The sequence below is a fragment of the Bacillus rossius genome, chromosome 16, assembly GCF_032445375.1.
Source record: "Bacillus rossius redtenbacheri isolate Brsri chromosome 16, Brsri_v3, whole genome shotgun sequence".
Lineage (NCBI taxonomy): Eukaryota > Metazoa > Arthropoda > Insecta > Phasmatodea > Bacillidae > Bacillus > Bacillus rossius.
In genome coordinates, this window is record NC_086343.1 from 9,418,799 (window position 1) to 9,439,557 (window position 20,759).

General features: G+C 38.3%; 1 protein-coding gene across 1 annotated transcript in view; it reads left to right on the plus strand.

Moving 5' to 3' along the window:
• LOC134540304 (potassium voltage-gated channel subfamily H member 8) overlaps positions 1–20,759 on the plus strand; it is a 252,636-nt gene that overhangs the window by 215,905 nt on the left and 15,972 nt on the right. The window contains exons 9-11 of the mRNA XM_063382963.1: positions 3,891–4,070; positions 9,643–9,842; positions 17,855–18,104. Coding sequence (XP_063239033.1) covers positions 3,891–4,070; positions 9,643–9,842; positions 17,855–18,104 — 630 coding nt within the window. The remainder of the gene's footprint in view (positions 1–3,890; positions 4,071–9,642; positions 9,843–17,854; positions 18,105–20,759) is intronic.

Here is a 20,759-nt window from a genome sequence, read left to right on the forward strand (position 1 = left end):
ACGCAGTGTCCCTTTCTCGCTCCGCGTCCGCTGTTTAACTCCTGCACTCGAGCTTCCGTGCTGAATGGGCGTCCACCAGAGATGAGAAGACAAAAAGGCGCGGGCGAGTGACGTGTGGGGGAGGGAGAGATAGAGGAGAGATGGAGAAAGGGGGGGAAACACACGTAGGTGCACTCATATCCCTGGATATTAAACATTCCCCGGGGACAGTCGTAAGACCCCCGTGCAGCGAAAGCTGCCCCTGGCGAAGGGAATGAAGAAGAGAGAGAGAGAGACAGAGAAAGTGGGATTGAGCACTCCATGTCCGCAATGTGAGGGAGGAAGATGATGATGAGGAGGACGAGGAGGAAATAAATATATATCATATCCTCTCCTCCCCAGTTCCCTTTCTCGTCGCGTACTGTCTTCGTAGCCCGTGGAATAACCACGACCCGAGATGGAGGGAGTAATTCATTAGCCACTGCCCCCCCCCCCCCCCCCTGCGGAACCAGGGGGTTGTGTTCTCTGACACGAGTGTTTCCTTCTGAAAGCACACTTTTGCATTGCAGATGCACCCCCGGCGAGCGAATGCTCGTGCTTGCTTTATTCCGCTTGCGCCCGTTTTCATTCCGTCCGACGGAGTGAACTGTCAGGATCGTATAACCGATTGTCGTGCTCCTTTGCTGCTGGGATTGCAACTTTCCGCTTCGTTCTGGACGTTTCCATTGCATTACTTCGCTCCAAGGACCATTTCTGTATTTTTTTTTTAACACGATAGGTCTAAAGCCTTTTTTTTTATGTCGTAAATATTTTCAACACGGCGAGGCGGGACAGAAGGAGGCCCGCTAATGGGGGGTCCGTGTAGCGGTAGCAGTAGGGGGAATGAACGGGCGCTACCTGTGTTGCGCCCGCTCGCTGGTCTCGTCTCTAGCAGCCTTACTGGGTGTAAGTGTTAATATTAACACTTGCAAGACTTTTCCCACCGATTACATAACGCTTAATAACCAAGCCTTCTGTAATGAAAATATTTTTGTTAGCAAGAGGCTGTCGAATTGATTTACTAAAATATTCCTTAAATAATAATAACCACGCGAGAAAAAAAACTGGAGTGTAAAACCGGAAATTTAGGTGGAGTATCCTAAATGATGTTTCTTTAATTTCGTGTTTTTTTTTTTTGTTTTTTTAATAATTTAACCATGGGTATTTTTTTAATCAGTAGTATTTAATTCATATGTATGTTTTAATGGGTTGAAGAAAATTAAAGGTCAATTAATATTTCATTTCTAGCATGGACTGAAAACATGTAGTAGTGTAGTATACAATTTTTAATAAAACATTTTTTGTATAGTGCGCCTTTGTCGTAAAAATTATTTGTTTTTATATAAAATTAATCGTATATCAATTAAAATTTTTGTTTTCCAAACAAACCTATATCTGAAACTTTAAGGGCATTGTGAAAACCGAACTATTATTTGTTTATGAGTGAAAATATAAAAATTTTACTGCAAAAACCGCATACAAGTTGAATATAAAGTTGTATAGCACACTATTTAATGCTCTTAATTCCTGCTACTATTGAATAACTTAAATCCAAATTTGCCTTTAAGGTTTCCAAAACCATCATAAACACTTATTGAGGATATAAAACCATTTATAAAATATCATTTATGTTGTACTATTGATTCAATTTAAATAACCAACAAAAATATGAATTTATAGGTGCAAAATAATTAAGAATACGACCCTTTCAAAAGTAGTTACAAATGTCCAAATAGTCCACCTCTTCTTTTTGAAATAAACTATTACTCTCGCCCAATCATACGGGTAGTATTTTTATTTTTGTTTTTCTGTCCTTTTTGTATTACCCAAAACGTTCTATGATTTGAGAATTTTATCGGTGGTTCCACATAATTATCATTCAAATTATTTTGTGAGTGGGAAATTCTATTTGGTTACTTCTCAACCCTGCTATGAAAAAAAGTAATTGATTTCAATTAAAATTTGCATGGAGATAATGTGTGATCAAGACTAACAAAGGGTAGTATTTACGAAATCCGTGCAGCCGAAATTGTATGTATAAACAACCCACCAAAATTAAACTGATGGTACAAATTTTGTTTTCGCTAATCAAAGTATTGCTGGGAACATAAAACAAATTTTAGAACTCCATAGCATAGGGGCCTATCTATTTGTAGATTAGGCCTTTTGATATGAATCGAATTGTTACTCGGTAAAGACACGATTAAAATTCGTAGCTCCTATTTGTATACATACTACCCAAAACTTTTGTTTGGTATCATAACAAAGCAATTTGAACAGCTATACAAATAAAAATGAGAGCGAGTCTTTTAGTACTCGCAAGTTATGTGCATCTAACCTCGATAACTAGCAAATTCGTGTGTTCTCATTTTGCAAATACACTTATAGCACGACTCAGACAAGAAATTTAACGTATAATTCTTTAAAATAATGCCGAGCGTGGTGAACATAAACAAATTGTGTTTTCAACTACATTTCTGGACGCGAATCACACGTAGTTTCCGCACCCGCCGTTAGAATTCGCTGCCGGAGCAGCTACGTCGACTATCGAATCATTCGATTGGTTGAGCGAAATTATAAAAGTAGTATGTGAATGGGGCTTCGTGACGCCAGGCTTCAGGCTGTGGAGCCGATGAGCCGGGTCAATGACCTATTGCTCTGACGTCACGGCGGCCATATTGGATGACCTTGAACTTTGACCTTCGACCTTAAAAATTTGTCATAATTTGCCCAAAATTTCCATTTTTTTTTTTTGGAAAACATTTCCGTCAAAAAATCCTAAAAAAAAACAAAATTCAAAAATTATAATTTCTAAAAACCCCAATAGTCATTTTGCCTTAGAAAGAACACAAAGTACATATAGAGGCTTAAGCATCCATGTCTACAGCCTCCGACAAGCCTCTGACGTCATCATGGATTATGTCATAGAATATGACGTCACCGTTGTAATTTCCGTTACGGCCGCCATCTTGAAAACCTTTATTTGGAGCTTTGGAGCTGTTGGACCTTTGGCGCTGTTGGAGCATTTTCAGCTGATTCAGCATTTGGCGCTATCTTTGCGGGGAATGCAGGGACTGTCTCAACAGCGCTCTCTACGCTGCTGGTCGGACAAGGAGGAACGCGAGCGCGCTGGTAGCAAATATGAAAAATTCAAGGCACTCACAGCTGACTGTTTAGGATACCTATATCTATTTTCTGAAACAATTGAATGTCCACACACTCTGTCTTATTATTTCGTTCACCTATCTCTCTCGGTACCTATTTTTTTTTTTTTTGGCCTGGGACGAATCATCGCACATAAAGGAAAACAAAAAAACAAGCCCATCAACGTATATAGCATAGTGCTCTCTTTATATCTCTCTATATATATTCTCTGTCCTTTTCGCGTCAAAAACGTTTCACAAAAATGTTTCGCGGATAACGTTGTATTAAAAATTCTGCCTTGAAATTTTTCTCTCGTCGCGCCCAAATAAGTTTCACTTCGAAATATTTTTTTTTTGAGTTCTAAATAAAATTTAAATGCCAATTTACAATAATATTTTTATTTCCATCCATTCGTACAATGCACATTTTTTTTTTTTTTTTTACCTAGAACAGTTTTATCATTCAAGGGCGTCGCCAGCTGATGGCCAGTTGATGGCCTGGGGGGGGGGGCAAGTTGTAGGAAAAGTATATATATTTTTTTCATTTGGTTACATTTTTTTAATCTCTAGGGGGGGGCAACTGCCCCTCCTAGCCCCCCCTCCTCCCCCCCGGTGACGCCCTTGTTATCATTAGTATAGATTTCAGTTTTCCAGGATGCAAAATAAACGTGGTGTGATTTCCGTTAAACTTTCTTTTTTTTTTTTTCCTTCCTCGCGGCCAACAAACAGGCTGGATTCACACGATGGCGGACCGCCTGAAGGTGCCGGTGGAGAACGTGAGCCACGCAGAGTCGTACGTCACGGCGCTCTACTTCACCTGCTCCAGCCTCACGAGCGTGGGCTTCGGGAACGTGTCGGCCAACACCAGCTCCGAGAAGATATTCAGCATCTGCACCATGCTCATCGGAGGTATGTACGCGCCCCTCCTCTCCACCTTTGTCTTCGTCTCCGACCGGCCGGTTAACACCATCTCGGTTTCAGTAGTTTGCGACTGTGTGTGGTCGCGAGACGTTAATTTACGATCCTACACACACAAACATAGGCGTGCCTACAGGGGGGGCCAGGTGGGCCATGGCCCCCCCTAATGTAATCACTCAGATAGGCATTTTCTCTAATGCGTTCATTAAATTTCGTATATTCCTGGCACTGTGACACTCAACTGTTTTTCAGTGTTGCAGCGTGCTAATTAACAATATTTTTAAACATTTTATCGTTCTGGAAATACAGCCGCCTTAGTTTATTTAAAACACGAGGTCCCTTAAAACGGCCAAGCAAAAAATTTTTTTAAGAGGTTTGTTAAAGTTCTGTTGTCTGAATTGCTGTGTTTGCATTCACTAAAAAGAAGTTAATTTCAAGGTAGATCTGGACCAAGCTATTGGAAAATTCGAGGGGGAAAAATGTGTAAGTACCCTTTAAACATTGTCTATGAAAAGAAAAACATATTTTCAAGAATTTTAAAATCATACGGATATAAATATTAACTAGTAAACATATCTCGTTGATACTGCACAAAAATGTAAACACGGCAATGAGTGAATGTATTCATTCTAAATTCAGCTTCTGATTTAAAAATTTAGCAGGGCCCCCCCTAATGGAAATGTCTGGGCACGCCTATGCACACAAACATTTAAGGACATGAAGAAGCTTACCTTTCATGTTGACGTGTAGGAATAAACTGACATCTTGGGACGTCACGACTCATAGATATGCTACGGCTGTGTGCGGCAAAAGACAGTGCACTTTCAAACAAAAATCATAGACAAAGTGGAGACTTCATTCCTACACAAAATCGAATTCATTGTTACCAACTCCGGATTTAGCAAGAAGAAGAATAAATAAAGAGTTGATGCTTGCAGTGGGAGTTGGGACTCTGATGGGGCCCGGCCTCAAGTTTCAGGCCACATATTTATTTTTAAATTTTAACATGAAGATTTCGCTTCTTTAATCGTAGATCATATTTTAGTGGAATTTAAATTAATTTATTTTTACCGTACGCCATTTCTAGTTTACAGTGGTTACCATTGTTGAAACCTTGATAATGGACAGCAAAGAAAATATTTTAAAAAAAACACATGGAGAACGTGATTCATCTCGAACGGGAAAAAAAACCATCTCTTTTTTAGTAGTTTTCAGGCCACGTGTTTTATTTTTGTCTAATGTATAGATTTCGCTTCTTTGATCGTAGATCATATTACAGTGGCATTTAAATTAATTTTATTTTATCGTGCGCCATTTCTAGTTTACATTGGTTGCCATTGACGAAACCTTGATAATGGACAGCAAAGAAAAAATTTAAAAAAAAACACACACGGAGAACATGATTCATCTCGAACGAAAAAAAAAATACCATCTCGTTTTTAGTATTTTTCAGGCCACATTTTCTTTTTGTCCTTTAATGTGTAGATTTCGCTTCTTTGATCGTAGATCATATTTTAGTGGCATTTAAATTAATTTAATTTTACCGTGCGCCATTACTAGTTTACAGTGGTTACCATTGATGAAACCTTGATAATGGACAGCAAAGAAAAAATTTAAAAAAAACACACGGAGAACGTGATTCATCTCGAACGTAGTTTTCAGGCCACATTTTTTTATTTGTCCTTTAATGTGTAGATTTCCCTTCTTTAATCGTAGATCATATTACAGTGGCATTTAAATTAATTTAATTTTATCGTGCGCCATTTCTAGTTTACAGTGGTTACCATTTATGAAACCTTGATAATGGACAGCAAAGAAAAAATTTAAAAAAAAAACACACGGAGAACGTGATTCATCTCGAACGAAAAAAAAAAAACACCATCTCGTTTTTAGTAGTTTTCAGGTCACATTTTTTTTATTTGTCGTTTAATGTGTTGATTTCGCTTTTTTGATCGTAGATCATATTTTAGTGGCATTTAAATTAATTTAATTTTACCGTGTGCCATTTCTAGTTTACATTGGTTGCCATTGATGAAACCTTGTTAATGGACAGCAAAGAAAAAAATTTTAAAAAACACACGGAGAACGTGATTCATCTCGAACGAAAAAAAAACACCATCTCTTTTTTAGTAGTTTTCAGGACACATTTTTTTATTCGTCCTTTAATTTGTAGATTTCGCTTCTTTGACCGTAGATCATATTTTAGTGAAATTTAAATTAATTTAATTTTACCGTGCACCATTTTTAGTTTACAGTGGTTGCCATTAACGAAACCTTAAGAATGGACAGCAAAGAAAAAGTTAAAAAAAAATAACACACGGAGAACGTGCCAGTATCAGCTGATGCCAAATGTTAACATGCATAGGCAGCAACTGTTGTTCCCTTGGAAGGAATTTAGTGCAGGACAGACGAGCGCAGTGGCTGATATGGACGAGGCAGTTTCAATAAGAGCAATAAATGCACAGAAAAAAGATTTTTTACTTTTAAAAAATATTATTTTGGAAGCCGGTTGCCAATAAATAGTTTATAATACTACAAGAAATAAATATAATTTTGTACCGCACATGGCTGCGGTTATTTTTGCATATATGATTTTTTTTTTTTTTTTAGATAATATTAAACATTTCTTACGAAAATTGGCGCAAAAATTTATATTTTAATTGATGTTTCATTACGTCATTATTTTTTTAAACGATGTAAAATATAATCTCATATTCAAAAACTGTACTTCATTTTGTTTCATTATGCTCATTAATATACGCAGTAGGTACCTATTACCTAAATATATTCAGGGAATGGCTCACAAATAACTTTAGGTATTGGGGTGTACTGGAACAACACAAGGCGTAAATGCTCGGGTAAGATTACGAACCCAATATTATTGCTAACACAATTTTGTAGTGATACAGTTGTTTTCAAGAAAATTTACAGTTTTGCAAATTTCTGTAATTTTTCATTAATGTTTGTTTTCCATTCACAAAACAATTACAGTGTAGCCACATATCAGACAGCAAAAGTTGCAAACAAAACATAACGCTTATGTATTAAAAAAATATAAGCAGAAATTTCCCTGATATCAAATAATGTATAATGCCTGCTACAAATTGCATCCCCTGTGGTGTCATTGGTGTTTAATAATCGTTCAACGTTCTGCTTTTACAAAAAGGTTATTTCGAATGAGATTTTATATAATTTCCTCGTTATTTTGTGCAGTTTATGACCATAAATTGTTCTGTGTGCGTTACATCTCTATCAGAATTAATTTAATTTGTGTTTAAAGGCAACACTGTTCGGTGGAGAACCTTGAACATAAGCAAGGTGTTTGGCTTTATGTGATATCATTACTAAGTAAAAGAATTAGTTCATCATTCGAAATACTAGTAGCATAGATCTTTTCAATGATTAGATAAGTAACTGTTTGACTTAGTACGAAATATTGTTAAACCCTTGTAATTGTCATATTTTGTAATTTGGAGTGCATAACAATTGCTCCCACGAAAATATTTCCAAAATGTATAAAACATATTTGATAATGTAGATTTTAAGAATTTTAAATAGACTGAAAGCTTTTCTGTAACATTTATGAAGCCTCCAAGCATGAATTGAGTCAAAAAGTTGTCGCTATCATTTAAAATCTTCACGCGTGCTGATCTTTGTTCAATACCACATGTCAGACCCACAGACACTTTCTGAGACTGGCTATTATTCACCAGTACATAAAGCAATGCATGTAAAATGAATTTCTTTGACCTTAATTGTAGTAGCCCAAGTCCATGAAGATTTTATTTTCTTTTTCGAAAATGGACGCACATCATAAAAACGTACTCGTGCCAGTTTGTTATACCCAGCCCAATTATAATATCTGAAGGAAAATTTCTTCAAGTAGATGAAGGAATGTGTGCAGGAATACTTTCAGTATTCCTTGCTGTCACAGCTTTGAGGAACATTCTGGTTATCAAAATCGTGATGGCCTTCCTAAAGAGGTTGTGGGTGCTCTTGTTGGTGTTTGTAACTGATAAGGTGGCAGGATCGGAATTAATTTCTAGTGCTATGCCATACTTCCGGCTAGATGCAACAGGTGTATAATTACTTCCAACCGTGATGCACTTAATGGTGATCTGTAATATAAAGGAATGCCATCACCCGGATAATGTACCAGCACTCACTCATGAACTTGGCCATGGGGCAACTAAAGAACATTAGGTGAGAGGTTTTTAGTGAGATTTCCTTAGTAGTCCAGAATAATACTGGTGTTTGACTCTTTATGGCATTGGTGGGCTCATATGCTTTTAGCAAGCCCAATAGATATCTCCATCACATTGATGGACGGTTGCAGTGAGAGGCGACACATGCGTTACTATCCTGGAGAGATAAGAGGGTTTATTTAGGCTCCCAGAGGATCAAGGGTTCTCTGGGTGACAGGAGTCCCATGGAAATGTTACAGTTTGAGATGAGTGCCAGCTAGTGCTCATATGAGGGGCTTTAAGCCTGAGCCAACTAACGGGCTAGCGCAATGTATTAACCGAAATGAAACAGCATAGCTGTTTCCCTCGCCCATTAATCCATGTGGCGGGAGGGCCTTAGGCCTAAGAGCGCTATATCAAAAGAGAATATTAGGGGTAAACTAGTTGATGGCTTCTACATCTACGAGGGTTTCATCGAGATGAAGCATTTTGTGCTGGACTCCACTCCAAGAAGTGTTTTTTTTTTCGCAGTGCTGATGCACGTGATGGTGTTAGACAAGTTGACTCATCATTCAACTAGCACTCGTCACTGAACTTGGCCGAGTGGCAGCACCTGAAGGACTTTCTAGTAATATACTAGGGTCCTATTGAGGTGAAGCAGTTTGTGCTGGACTACACTCCGCGGCGTGTTTGTCGCAGCGCTGATGCACGTTATGGAGTCAGAAAATGTTACTCCCATCATTCAACTATCACTCGTACCTGAACTTGGCCAAGTGGCAGCACCTGAAGGACTTTCTAGTGATTTACTATGGTCCTATTGAGGTGAAGCAGTTTGTGCTGGACTACACTCCGCGGCGTGTTTGTCGCAGCTCTGATGAACGTTATGGTGTCAGAAAATGTTACTCCCATCATTCAACTATCACTCGTACATGAACTTGGCCAAGTGGCAGCATCTGAAGGACTTTCTAGTGATTTACTATGGTCCTATTGAGGTGAAGCAGTTTGTGCTGGACTACACTCCGCGGCGTGTTTGTCGCAGCGCTGATGCACGTTATGGTGTCAGAAAATGTTACTCCCATCATTCAACTATCACTCGTACCTGAACTTGGCCAAGTGGCAGCACCTGAAGGACTTTCTAGTGATTTACTATGGTCCTATTGAGGTGAAGCAGTTTGTGCTGGACTACACTCCGCGGCGTGTTTGTCGCAGCGCTGATGCACGTTATGGTGTCAGAAAATGTTACTCCCATCATTCAACTATCACTCGTACCTGAACTTGGCCGAGTGGCAGCATCTGAAGGACTTTCTAGTGATTTACTAGGGTCCCATTGAGGTGAAGCAGTTTGTGCTGGACTGCACTACGTGGTGTGTTTGTCGCAGCGCTGATGCACGCGGTAGTGTTCGGCAACGTGACAGCCATCATCCAGAGGATGTACTCGCGCCGGTCCTTGTACCAGACCAAGTGGCGGGACCTCAAGGACTTCCTCACCCTGCACCAGATCCCCAAGGAGATGAAGCAGCGCATGCAGGACTACTTCCAGACCATGTGGTCGCTCAACCACGGCATCGATATCCATGAGGTGAGAGAGGTCTGTATATACGGTGCGTACTAACACCTCTCCACATTTATTACTAACTCTGTTCTTTCGGCTCTCCTTCTTGTTTGTGCTCATCCATGTGCTGTATTTTCATGTTTTTTTAAACCAGTTCTCCTAGCTTGGTTGAGTATTTTGTATTGTTTACTAACTTCGCAGTTGGCTCGTGTATTAGTGATGAGGTTCCTAAAAATATAATCTTGGTTGTAGAAATATTTCCAATGTATTCTTTATTCTTCTAAAAATTATATTTACTTGCGTTTATTTTCCTCACTGGCATATTATTCATAACATTTTTTTTTGTTTCTGATTGAACCTTAAATAATGTGGTTGTTGCATGTTATTTAGTGTGTGTTTAAATTAGAGTAGAGTGGACTTTTACATCCTATCTGTAAGTATTTTAACTCCACTCCTTATAGTAACAATAATTTACATCCATCCGGTATAAAACATTACTTAAACGAGCTTTCAGGTTTAGAGTAAATTCCGCAAAATTTCTAAAACTTTTTGTCTTGCTCTCCAAAATTTCCTTGCTTCGTGGATTTGTATTTTGTGTGTGTGTGTGTGTGTGTGAGTGAGTGAGTGTGCGTGTGAGTGTAACCGCATGAATATTTTTTTATATCAGTTTACGACTGTAACAAATGTTATGCATGTTGTTTTGATCTATCGTATTCAGTGTTCTAAATAAAAAAAGTTGTTTTTGTATTTGTTGCTCAAATATTATTTTTTCTTAATTTTTTTTAATGTTACTGTGAATGGACTTCAATAATTAATTTGAATTCATATTTTAAAATATTCATGTGTATTGTCACATTTGTAATACTTACAAATTGGCAGGAATTCCCATGTAAATGTGCAATATTAATTAAGTGGTACCTAATATCCCTTTAAAAATCCTTAATATACAAAATATAACACTTCGCAATCTAAAATTGAAACAGTGACCTCAATTGTAGTTACGTTACTAATAGTGAAACAAATCATTATAATTCTACAAATACAATGGCCGACTATATTCGAATCATACTCATAAAGTTTTAATTTCAACATTAACTAACTATTCCTACTTTTATATCCTATTCGTCAAACTCACTTTACTGCAATAAACGTACACCAATAGTCACTAATCATTGACCCACCTGCATATCTCCGGATAAAATGTTTTATTTTCTCGATAACCACTTGCTATCTCATCACAAGTCTTCATTTTAGTTCCCTTAAAATGCGATCCGTATTCCACGCACAAGATACACGCAAAATATTTAATAAATAGCTGATGAAAACGCAATACTGTTTAATCCATAGCATAAACTTAAGTAATTATTTTACATTGAGTTTTTAGAATTTTTTTTCAAGGACAGATAAAATTATTAATTTGTAACACATTATTTGGTGTTTATAAAACGTGAATCCATCATAAATATATGCGTGTAAACGTAAATATGCAATCGACCTACATTAATACTTCTTCCGTCATTTCTTCCTTCAATTGTTTTCGTCCTCGACTTAAGAATTTATTTATAAGCGCAGTGTAAAATGCTTGAACCCAACACTGGATGGTTTATATCCTAGTATAACTGTCAAAAACTTGCGTCGTGACGAACGTACAAGCGCTTTGTTGATGTCATAAAATCTCATGGCACTTCGTATCCAGTGTTTCACAATTCATTTCCCGCAAATTTCGTCTTATTTTCAGGTGCATGTAAAATTCAAATGAATCTCATATTTTCGTTGGCTGGTGCCACATTTCACTACTCCCAAACACAGGAAAATAATTTCTGAACAATTCCTTTGATCCAAATTTTTTTCTCCTATATTACACACATTAGGTTGTTTAGTGATATTTCTAAACTTCGCTATATATTTCACGTGTCAGCAACGTTAAAACTAACTTACATCCGTCGAAAATTGTTACATTTTCTAAGCTGTCAATTTTTTTAACGACACGAAGTTTAATAGATTGAGCAACTTACGTCATAATTAGGGGGAGGGTTATATTTCATGGCAAAATTTACCAAGATCTAGTTTATCTATGTTTATTAAATCCTCAAATATTAATTTTTCACGTGCTTCATTTCAACAAGAGAGCAGAGGTCTGTGGGGGTGCACGTAGTAAAAATATACCTCATTAGTAGGGACTGGAAAATTTCGCGTATTCACTGACCTCCAGGATAGACTCCACGATCCTGTGCACACCCGGGCAAACGTCAACTGTTAATTGGCTGTGCCGACTTGTGAGGCGTCTCAATTGGGAGACTCGTGATTCGATACTGCTTCGACTGAGGGCCTATAGTTGGCCCGCAGTCCTCCAGGTCAACAGTGAACCAATATCAGAAGTTGCATAAAGGTACAATTATTTGCATTTCAGCATACCGCGAATTTTTCCGGTCTCTACTCATTAGGCTTTCTTTCCACTGAGAAGTACGTTACACGCGATGTAATTAAAAATCTCTGCGAGGTGTAGAACAAGGACGAGGTTTTGCCCGACTGCGGTGACAGTATCTTCAAAAAGCGGGGAGTGGGGATACTGTCGCCAGACTTCACTAACGCACAAACTTAGCCAAGGGCATTAAGAAGAGAAGGAAAAAAAGCCATCAGTACCAGAGATTAAGAGCGGGAAAGATTGTATCATTAACTTTAATAAAGAAAGCCAATTACTTTATGAGAAAGGGGGGAAAATATATATATATAAAATCTGAGAATCTAGCCCGAAACCCATTTGTATCCTTTCACCGTTACAAATAAATTCAACATCGTGTAATTTAACTCAATATTTTATGCGAGCGCATTTCAACCATTCAACCATACTGGCTGTATTTCGAAAGTTTTTAACGATATGTACTTTAAAAGTTCCATAATTAGAACTCAAATAAATTAAATTCAAAATACCAACTGCGATGTTGATTTTTTTTAATTTCGTTTTTTTATTCTGTGCTGTGACAACCTTCATATTTATATGGTAGCTGAATCGAAAATTTGTTTTGATATCATACAAATTTGTTACAGACTTAATATTTACCGGAATTTTTTATTACGGTTAGCCTTATTTTGCATTCAAAACTTTATTTTCACAAAATTTGGATTTTTTAGTATATTTTAAATTTTTGCCAACATTTGTGTTTTTATTGTCTCAAGTTTGGTTTTTCTTCCCTAATGCTGTATCATGTTTTATAATAACTGTTCGCTCACAGAATATCGCCAGGAGTTGCCAGAGGTGTGTGTTACTCTAAAAACAAACTGTAAAACCAAATGAATATCGTAATTAATTTAGAAGATACACTTTTTTTTATCTGATATTATAGTTTTGTTTTTAACAACTTTGTGATACCACTTAGTTCAGTTCGGAAAATAATAATTTTATAACAAAAATGTGGAACTCAAAAAATTGTTTTAGTATTTTTAACTGTTTTTAAGTATTCTTAAATCCAAATATAGAGAGTAATTAATATTTTCTAAAGTGCTCAGACTATCTCGTAGCGTAGCGTCAAAATTTATCGATAACTAACCACGCGCGAGATCTTCGACAAAATTCCTGAAGCTGCGTCAAGTTTCTTTAGTAATATCGAATTCCATTAACTTTTTTTATTTATTTTTTAATTCGCTAACATATTGCTCTACTTGGAACAAGCTTGTAATCCTATTAGTAGGTGGCTTCCATGGAACACGTTAGTAGAACGGAGCTTTATACCTTTTATCAATTAGGAAGCCAAATTTACACAGGCTTTTTTTTAAACTTTTTTTACTGATTAATTTTAAAGAACATCATTCAGTTGTATGAACCTTCCTTGGATGTTTTGCTCCGTCGCTGTGTTGAAGTGAGATTTTTAAAGGGGAGCTTCTCTTATTTCACGGAGCAATGTAGGGCAATTATTGTCAATAAACTAAAATCACGTTCCAAATGACCCGGGTTCGTATTGTGATTGTAGTTTTCCCGCGGTTTCCAGAACTTAACTCCAACAAATAAATGACGAATCCACGCACAACTCGTCTTGGAAATTGAAGGGGGCCGTTCTCGTGGCTAAGGTGATAGTTAAGGCCGGGTTTTTCTCAAGAAAACTAAAGTAATTTATAAAATAAAATAAAAACATGCAAGTCACAGGTCGTCACCGACCTTACAACTCGAAAATAAGAAGAAAAACCTTTGTTTACGTTTTTTTTTTTTTTATTTATTAATAGCTAAATAATTTAAAATGTATGCTGCTGTCGTTGAGTTCATGCGTTTGCGTAATATGTAAGTCGGTATTTGAAAACTTTGTTATTTTACTCTTTTTTTGCGTTTTGCGTTTTGCGCTCGTTACGTAGTTTAAAAAGCCGGCCTGATTACATATGTGACTTGCAAGCAGTTTTACTGCATTTGGTGACATAATTAGGTACGTATGATGCTTATCGATCCATGCATTTTGCTTTTATGAAAACAATTTTTCTGAAACTATTGTGTCTCTTAAGAAATCCAGCCGATGCCGTCACACCTCCATTTAAAACTTTAAATCCATCAAACATGTCCACGAGTGTTACTGTAGCTATTGACCCCTATGTATATTGATAAGACTTGCGTTAAGTTGGGTCATTCTAGAGACCTGCAAAATTCGCGATTTCGATGGCCTTCAGGATATACTGCACATACCCCTCTACACTCGGGTAAATAACGCAAGTTCATTGGCTGCCGACTTGTAAGTCGTCTCAGCTGGTTTGTCTGTGATTCGATCCTTCTTTGGTTGAGGATTTATAACTGTTTGAGATTCGTCCAGATGAACAGTAAGCCAATAGTAAAATTATACAAGAGGTATATGTGTTTTAATTCTAGCCTATCACCGAATGAATCCGCGAATTTTGCAGGACTCTAGTCATTACGTTTGAAAATCATTAGTTTGATTTTAGGGCATTTGCTTTTTATTTTATTTTTTACCATACAAGCGCTGCATTTTGTTTGCAACTTTTTATGTGTTACAACTTAGCTCTCGGTAAATAGCGTTTGGTGGTGAATAGAACGGAAGTCCAATCTGTGGCGGATGAAGCCAACCTAAGTTCACCAAAACCAAAGTGGAAACTTTATAGTATTTTTAAAACGTTTTAGTGAGATTTAATAAAATTCCTTGTGGAAAATCAGATCCAAAGCCAGGGTGTAGTTTTTTTTTTCGGTGTTATCGGGGCCGTTTCTTTATATAGATAGTTCAAAATTTCGGTCTGCAAATGGAATGATTCTCTAGTCAACGTAGTTGCTGCAGCAGTGAATTCCAGCGGTGCTGAAAACTACGTCTGATTCGCGTCCAGAAATATAATTGAGAAAACAATTTGCGTATTTTTATCACGCTCGGCATTATTTTAAGGAATTCTACGTTAAATTTTGTGTCCGAGTTTCGTATTATAAGTGTATCTGCAACGTGAGATCACGTGAATTTTTTCGCTATCGAGGTTAGATGTTACATATCTCTGGAGAGTAATGGAAGACTTGCACACATTTTTTGTTGTATTGTTAGGGACTGGAAAAATTCGCAGATTCATTTCGCGATAGTCTGACATTCATACACGTATACCTTCAAGCTGCTCCTGCTATTGGCTCGCTGTTCGTCTGGGCGACTCTGGGCCAATGAGAAACCCTCAACCAAAGAAGTGACGAATCACGGGCAATACCAGTTGAGACGACTCACAAGTCAGCAGCCAACGGACTGGCGTTATTTGCCCGAGTGTACAGAGGGATGTGTAGACTATCCTGGAGGTCATTGAAACCGCGAATTTTTCATGTCCCTGTGTATTGTTATGTGCTATACGTTACGTGGTGATTGTAAAAAGTCAAGCATGTATTCATCATTAAAGGTTTTAGGTTTGAGTGATTTTGTTGTGGTTATCCACCGAAAAAAAAAAATTCAAATAATGACTTTCCGCAGCTGGTTTAACGCACACAACTTAGGACCAAGTGGAAGTCCTGCGTGACGTGGTCTGTGCAGGGGGGGGGGGGGGGGATGGCCACTAAGTCGACCCTCACCTTTTCACTGTGCTCATCTTCGCCTTTATGGCCGGCAAAAGCAGTACCTTCCGCTCTTAACGCGATCACTATTGAGATCTATCAGCAACGCTGATCCGTCCATCCGTCCGTCAGCTCTCTCTCTATCTTTCTCTCTCTCTCTCTCTCTCTCTCTCTCTCTCTCTCTCTCTCTGCCTGCCTGTCAGAAAGCCGGGCGATTCACAACGAAATGACTGTCATAATATTTATCCATCTGGATGCTGCCACCTAACTAGAAAGGCTTCATTTTTTGAGATAATTTCTCTTGTAAAGATTGATTAGTGTGACCATCATGTACGCTCACTTATAAATCATTTAACCAATTTTTGTGACTATTGTATTTATTTTACTATATTTTCGAGTTACCGTACGTTAATAATATAGCAATATTTTTTTGTTTAAAATAAAAAGACTTGAAAGCGCAAGTTAAAAACATAATATGGGAGCATCCAAACAAATAATAAATAATTATTTTTTTAAATAAAGCAATTGTTTTTCAGTCATGTAGAAGGTTATAACTTCATCCGTCCGTCTGTCGATGGTTAAAACTTGGTAAGGTTTTGATGGACGGATGGGTGGAATGTTTCGGGCTATCTGATTGGCTGCAGGTCACGCGATTGACGGATGAACGGGTGCAAAGAATCGTTGTTTAAACTGGCATTTTCATTGCAACAGAGTTTACAGAAAGAATACGTGCGTTTCATATTACATCGTTTATGGTACCTTTTTTTTCTACACTGTATACTATTGGTGACTTGGAAAAAAATAGTTCTAATACCAATGTTAATAAGTAATACCATACAACCTTAGTATTTTTTTTCGTACACAGTAAACAGCAACAATATATTTCAATTTAGATTGTTTTAGTTGGAAAAAAATTCAGAAAGTCTGCAGCGAGAAGAGTCCCTATGCTGAAATTTCAGAGAGTACATTCCCATGCATGAGCAAACACATTCCCTAATTTTTGTTGACGAGTGCTGCCTCATTCATGTTGAGTCGGAAACTTTTCTGACAACCCTCGAATTATTAAAAAAAAAAAAAAAAGTTTCTTTGTGAAAGTCAATAATTCGCAAGAAAACTACAAACTAGCAGTTGGGTTTTCTCAGGTTATTCCCGTTTCCACCACTCAACCATTCTCTCAGTAGTGCTCCATTCGTATCTCATCAACTCTCATTTTCACTGGTAGAGATGAACAATGTGTTTGTGTGTCTATGCACTCAGCGGTAACTTTGGGGCACCAGGGCGTTTGGGTACTCTTTCGAACATTCACTACTTCATGAGTAGCAACGTGTAAAATTTCGCGTTTGGACTTTGGATCAGTTTAAATCACAAATGTTTGTACATAGGATCACGAATTACATGACACGCCTTGTAGGGACTATATTCTAAGTGGTTATTGGTGAATGTAAACTTCACAACCTTTTCGGCGTGTTTACAATTCATTCCTTGTTTACTAGTATAATTGACTTAGATTCACCAAGAACTGTAGCCCAATCTTCAACGTGAAGAACTTGTATATGTGTTTAGAGTCCATTTTGCTACACGAAAAAGGGGGGTTGTCAGTAAAGTCGGTTTTACGGTCGATAATTTTACGTGATAACGTCATAAGAAAACATTGATGAAAAATTGCATACTTTTTAATTTTCAAATATTATTTACAGTTTTGAATATTTAATTTAAATAATTTAAATAAAACGCAGATTGCTAGCATTTGTAGTTTTCATGTTATTAATGTTTGTAATGAGGGAAAGACTTTATGGACACCCTGGATAATCACGAACAATTATTTAAAAAGCCCGCCTTAACCTGTTTGATATTATAGAAGATTTTCTCGCACGGTGGTTGGCCCGGATCTTGCACGCTCGGCTGAAGCAGAGAGTGACAATAAGTAATGCTTTTAGGTGCGTACAGCCGGCGTTCATTGATTTATAAGACGTTATCACGTCCACAAAAAAACCTGCTAAATAATCTCGGCGCCACATGTTCGTTCTCGCAGACGCTGAAGGAGTTTCCCGAAGAGCTGCGCGGAGACGTCTCCATGCACCTGCACCGGGAGATCCTGCAGCTGCCCATCTTCGAGGCGGCGTCGCAGGGCTGCCTCAAGCTGCTGTCGCTGCACATACGCAGCAACTTCTGCGCCCCCGGGGAGTACCTCATCCACAAGGGCGACGCGCTGCAGTACATCTACTACCTGTGCAACGGCTCCATGGAGGTGGTGCAGAACAGCATGGTGGTGGCCATCCTGGGTGAGTCCTCGTGGTGAAGCTGGTGCAGAACAGCATTGTGGAGGCATTGTAGGTGATTCCTAGCAGTAGAGCTTGTGGAAGGTCCAATGAAGGAGGCCTTAGGAGGGGAAAGATTGCGGTCGAACAGTACGTGCGCAACTGGCTACTGGGGCAACCATCATAAAGCTTCCTATGCGATGGAGAAAATGTACTTTGCCTAAGGAGACTGTGTAGAAATTCAAGACGTTTCATTTGTGCTGTCATAAATCATCAATAAATCAGCATGGAAAACAATTAAAGTATATATTTGAATAACCCTCGTAATTTCTTACAGTGGCTTCTAAATAAAAAAAATTAGACATGTGGATGCTGCAGGCAGAAGAAGATAAAACTTTTTCCCTGGTGCATTCTTCGCAGACGGACTGGCATCGGAGGAGATGCTGGTTCATCGGGGATTCTGCGGCTGATCGATGAGCGCGCTCTGTCACCGGGACGGAAATAGCACAACCTGGACGCCGCGATGTCATTGGCCCGCGTGTGACACGTGACCGACATCTTGTTGGCCTTTTAAATCTCGGCTCCGCGATACTTGGTCACTGGATTTTCAATAGGCTGTTTCCAAAATTTCAAGTCTGTGCAGATAATTCACGGGGAGAGCACCGAAATCAGTTCCCTGAAGATAAAGGACTGTCCGTGTCCTATCTAAGGGTTTGGAAGCGGTTTTATGCACTCGGAATACGGTTAGGGTAAATGTTAAGCATATTTCAACGCATAAATCTTTGTTTTTGTGTCTTGGAATACTGGCCTAGGTAAATATTTGTGGGAGAACAACAAATTAAGGGAGGTATCGATTTAAAATTTTCTATAAATGGTCCTTGAAAAAAGAAATGACATAAAACAAACAAAAAATGTGGCTTGAGTCCGAGCCTTAAGATACCTACAGCTCCACTCACCATGCTTATTTATTTATTTTCCTTTACTTCAGGTTTATTCAATACAAATAATTTTTAAAATAACATTATAGAAGCTTTTTTGTATGCTTTACTCAGCTGTCCAAACTTAGACAACCAACTTATAGTTAGTGTCCACGATGCAAGAAGTCCCATATATAAGTTTTTAATTGTGATTTATTTTCCCTGCGTTTTACTAATTACTGATAACTAGGGCCATGTATATTTCGCGAAAAGATTCCGAGATCAGTTATAAATTAAAACACTGTAGCATCGTCTGTGTTTCGTGATTGAGTGAATTCCTTTCAGGCGCATGTCGATTGTTACAACACCAATCATAGTAATTCAGTGCGGAAGCAAAACGCGTCCTGAGTGGCTCGGTCAAATAAGGCAACGACTTCTCTAGCAGATGGCCGCCCATCACAAGGGAGAAACCACTGTTGCGGGTATACCTTGTTGCAGTTTAATAGGCGTTAAGATTTATTCGCGTAAAATGCCTGCCCCTACTGATAACATCTAGCTTATGTCTGGCGACAAAATTGGCTACAGACATGGAGTTGGGAGTGTGACGTATTTGAAGCAACATTTTAACCTCACCATCGCCATATTGTCCATGCCCGAAAATTTGCAGAAACGGTGCTTGACTACGTCTGACGATGGCTAGTAAGCATTTATTAGAAACTCCGTCCTTAAACTCAGTCTCTTCCGTGAAATACAGTCATTCTAAAGTGTTTCCACAATGCAAACACTACACTTCGGCCAATGTTTTGGGCACTAACCAACATGGCACAGGTTCCATCCGGTTACCATGTAATCACTTATAATGACCACCCCCTAGCTAAAATGCACAGAATGCAATGCTTAAATAGTGGATCATCCATGGAAGTTGTCTGGATAAGATAATGTTATGAAAATGCAAAAACTCAATATCGCCGGTTTTAAGGGGTAATATTTCTGTAAAAAAAAAAAAAAAACACTGTTTGTTCTTTTCAAGGAATCAGCATCCGAGAGTTTGCATTCAAAAGTTCGTGTCTCACATCAGGCAGGTTTTCTTTCTTTCTTTTTTTCCCCTGGCTTTTTGAGTTGGCTGGTGATCCGCCCGACGCAACTGTTACCATTGGTTGCCTAACAGAGAGTTTCAGGCGCTTCCGCTTTTAATATTCTTCACGTCTGCTGGAAAAGAAGACGCAGGCATCATATTCTGTCCGCGATTCGACATACCGTGTCGCAGCAATTTTCTTTTCATCTTCCATGGGCATCGGTTACTCTTAGGCCGGGTTTGCAAACTACGCAAGACGCAATAACGCAACGGAATTATTGTTCAACTCTCATCTTCCTTGCGTTTTGGCTTGCGTTTTCGACAGCCATATCTGAAAAGTTTTCCGGAAACATTAAAGACGTAGATGTTATATATAGTTATAGAAGCCTGCGAGAGCCTTCTGATTATATACATCATGCGTACACTTTTTAAACTTTCACACAGTGAAATTAAAAAAACATTTTGACGTGACAACGTCTAATAAATCGATGAACGCCGGCTGCACGCACGGAAAAGTGTCCCGTTACGCACATTTTTCTGTTACGCTGTGTCCCGTTACGCTTTGTCCCGTTACGCTCATTGTTCCGTTACGCTGAGTCCCGTTACGCTCATTGTACGCTTGCGCCGCATTTATCTCTCTTCCACTCGAGTGTTTATAAAGTGAAGTGAAAAGTTAATGTGGTTTTG